General features: G+C 53.2%; 1 protein-coding gene across 1 annotated transcript; it reads right to left on the bottom strand.

The window, feature by feature from the left end:
• Positions 1 to 365: 365 nt before the first annotated feature.
• On the bottom strand, positions 366 to 3,045 carry NKX3-1 (NK3 homeobox 1). Its single transcript, XM_075523781.1, has 2 exons — positions 2,709 to 3,045; positions 366 to 775 (listed from the first exon to the last, which is right to left on the bottom strand). The coding sequence occupies exons 1-2, from the start codon at positions 3,043 to 3,045 to the stop codon at positions 366 to 368; spliced, it is 747 nt and encodes a 248-aa protein (XP_075379896.1).
• Between the last annotated feature and the right edge of the window lie 512 nt (positions 3,046 to 3,557).

The following is a 3,557-nucleotide window of genomic DNA, read 5'->3' as shown; positions in this document are numbered from 1 at the left end:
GGGCACAGGCGATTGAGGAGGGGCAGAGCGGGGCGATCGCTGTCTCCGAGGCTGGACCGTCCCTTGCTTTCTGCCCCCAAAAGAGCCTGCAATATTTTACAGCTGCAGATCAACCCCAGAGCAGTGCTGTCAAGTGTGCTGAATTACACACTTTTAAAATCTTGGGCTTTTTTTGGCTTTTTTTTTTTTTTTTTTTTTTTTTTTTTACTGTTAGCAACAAGAGAGGCTTGTGTGACAACTAGAAGATGCTGATCATGACTGCGAATGGGGGTCTCCCTCTCCTACTTAGCACTAGAAAGAGTGACACGGTATGAAAAACACCCCACATTTTAAGAGAAAAGAATGCTTTCTGCTTAAAAAAGCGGTTACCACCACGAAGGACTCCAGCCGTTCAAGTAGTAGAGGCAAGGCAGGTACTGCCAGCCGCCCCGCAGCATGAGCAGCGATGCTGCGGGGAGCTCGGCCGCTTTCTGCCCGGCCAGACGCGTGTCCAGTCTGCTGATTTCGGAGGTGACCTGTTTCCTCTTGGTTTTATACCTCCTGTTCTGGAACCAGATTTTCACCTGGGTCTCGGTGAGCTGCAGGTTTTTGGCCAGGTGGGCTCGCTCGGGGGCCGACAGGTATTTTTGGTGGCTGAATTTCCGCTCCAGTTCGATGACTTGGGTGTGGGAGAACGCCGCCCGCGAGCGCTTCGCCTGCTTGGGGGGACGCTGGGCGATGGGCAGGGGTCGCAGGGGGGGGTCGCAGTCAGACAGGTAGGTCTCCGCCGTGGCATCTGCGGGAGGAAAGAGCTGAGAATTACCCGCTTGGAAATTGCCCGAATCGCTTGCTTTTTCCTTTCCAGAGAGCAAAATATTCGTATTATCTTGGAAATATTTTCATTTAATGGAGTGAACACCGTCTAAAAGTCATATAAGGGAGCTTTTTCTTCCTAAATCACACTTCCTTAATTCATATAAGCATGCATTCAATACGAACATACATTCAAGGGACTAAAATAATACAGAAAAGGGTATTTTGCAATGTTGGTGGAGGTCTGCCTACAACCTCAAGGTGCTGTTGTTACGTACATTATGGCATCGGCAGCTCTTGAGATTTTTATCGCAGAATTCATACTATTAGGCACTTCTGTGAAACATCCTCTCTGCTGTGCCTGTGGGAAAATCCTGATCCCCAAGGAAAACAAATTTTTATCCTCAAGCTACAGAGGATGGCTCAGAAATGGGAAACGGGTGCAGCATAAAGCAGGCTGCAGTGAGCAAGCATTGAAAATAAATCCCTCCCTTTTCTCTTTCACGACTCCAAGGCAATGCCAAGAAATTTTGGGGCAGATTTTTAAACCTTCAGGCCTGGGTTTACATATATAGCTGCAGACCTGGCCTCGGATCACAGCTCCAAAGCAACAGCTCAGTGTTTGCCTCCGACTTATTTCTCGTGGCACCGATGGGTCGCCTGAGCCACGACCCAGAAAGGTGCTGAGCTCCCTGGGAAGTGTCACCTATAACTATTAAAACTTCTTAATTTATTTATGCAGTTAGTTCCTTTTTGTGTATTACCCAGCTTAGGATGGAGATAGGCCAATTTTTTTTTCCTTTAGTCATTTCTTAGTATATTTTCTTAAGACATGAATATAATGCTCAAGATAGAAACAACAGGCTTAATTCCCAGCTTGTATAAATCATGGTTGTCCCGCTGAAATCCCTGGAGCTGCGCCGGTTTACACTAGCCGCTTTCTGGGAGATTTGGTACGGCTTTTAATGATTTTCGTAATAATCAGCCTGGTGGCTCTTTCTGAACTCGCTTTTATGTAGAAGCTTCTTTTAATAGAATTGAAACGTAAAGCCAAAATTCCCCTGGCAAGGGCTCTCTTAGCAAGCAAGAGCCGGTCGCTAGAGAGTTCAAAATTGCTTTTTTGGCTGTTGCAGCTCAGCCCAGGACTGCTTGGGCAAGGAAAGGCTGAGTCCCCTCCCGCAGCCCCAGCCGCGCTCGTGCTGCTGCAATGAGAGAGGCACTGGTCAAAAAAATTTGCTTCCGAGTGGGATTTTCGGTATGTTGCTTCTGCAGTGAAACGTTATTGCCTGCAATGAATTTAGCAGTTGCATGCTAGAAAGAGGTGCTGGTAGTATTGTACCAAGAGGAGCAAGATGGTTATTAATAAATAAACCACGCGATGTGCAGGGGTACATGCAGGAGCACGCTGCCGAGCACATGGGAAAGCTGAGCCCTGCTGCGAACGGCACAAATTCAACAGGGGACTTGCAAAATATCCCCGGACCGGAGCAGCCAGGAGCTCGGCCGCGGCGGCATCACCGCCCTGACGGCTGCGTGAAGGACGGGCACTAACTGCCCCTCTGACCTGGCAGCCCTAAGGTGCCCTTGCTGGGAACCTTCTGCACTGAAAGGGAACTTTATTTCCCAAGGTATTGCAGAAATTCATTGACTGGGCTTTATACAAACAGAGTTTTAGGCAGATTCAGTCCTTTGAGTTACTTGAAGCGCCTGGCAAAAGGTTTGCGCGCAGTTGCTGTTTCTCTTACTTTCCCACTGCTAAAGCACAGATACTCCCGGGTATTTAACGCCCAGCTTATTCGGCTCTGGGGTGCTCGAGGCAGCCGGGTCTGGATCCTGCCCCTCGGCTGACCCGAGCGTAGGCGTTGCTGATCCAGTCCCCGGCCAGCGGGCTCAGCCAGGAGCTTCCACCCCCTTACCTGCATCCGCCTCGTGGGGTGTCCCTCGGGCCTGGGCTGGGGATGCTCCTGGGGGACCAGGGCTCCTGGCGGGGGGCCCGGGGGCAGCCCCCGGGGCCGGGCTGCCCTCGCTCCCCTCCTCCGAGGCCGCCCCCGGCTCCCCATCCTCCGGGCTGCCAAACCCTCCGCTCTTGCCCCGCTCTGCCCCATCCCAGAGGATGTCTTGGATGAGGAAGGATGTCCGGGGCCTGGAGGAGACGGGCATGGTCTGCTGGGCTGCCGCCGGGGTCCGGCTCGTCCCTGCTGGGGTGCTGCTGGGTGCTCTCTGCCTCCTCGCAGGGAGGACCCCGGCACTCATCCTCCTCTTCCTCTCCCTGCCCAGAGGCACGCTGGCTTCCCACCCTCCCGGCTCTGCATTTATACGGCAGGCAGCCAAGCCTCCCAGGCCTGATTGGAGATCCCTGGCAGGAGTCTACGCCCTTCGGTTGTGTCTTGGCTCCCACGGGTTTTCTGGCTGCTTGCTTCTCCCTCTTGCTCAGGACACCCTTCCCCACAGATCCATGGGGCCACAGCCAAACCTCATCCTCCTCCCTTGCCCCTCTGTCGCTCCTTTGCTGGCAAATCACCCCCGAGCTTTCACGATGAGAGAAGGATGCCTAAGTGAGTTCATCCTTTTTGGGAGCAAAATGCTCCCAGGGTGGGGGTTTCGGCGAGAGGAGGGGGGAGCAGCATCGCTGCCTCGGAGGGATGCTCTGCGAGGGGACGGCTCCTGCATCCCCTGCCCCAGCCCCAGCGAGCCGGTGCTCTGCTCGCTCCTGGTTATGGAAATGATTTATGGCCCAGGGTAATCCCTAGAGCTCTTTGGGGAAA

The sequence above is a fragment of the Mycteria americana genome, chromosome 23, assembly GCF_035582795.1.
Source record: "Mycteria americana isolate JAX WOST 10 ecotype Jacksonville Zoo and Gardens chromosome 23, USCA_MyAme_1.0, whole genome shotgun sequence".
NCBI lineage: Eukaryota > Metazoa > Chordata > Aves > Ciconiiformes > Ciconiidae > Mycteria > Mycteria americana.
This window is presented reverse-complemented; position numbering and strand designations above follow the sequence as displayed.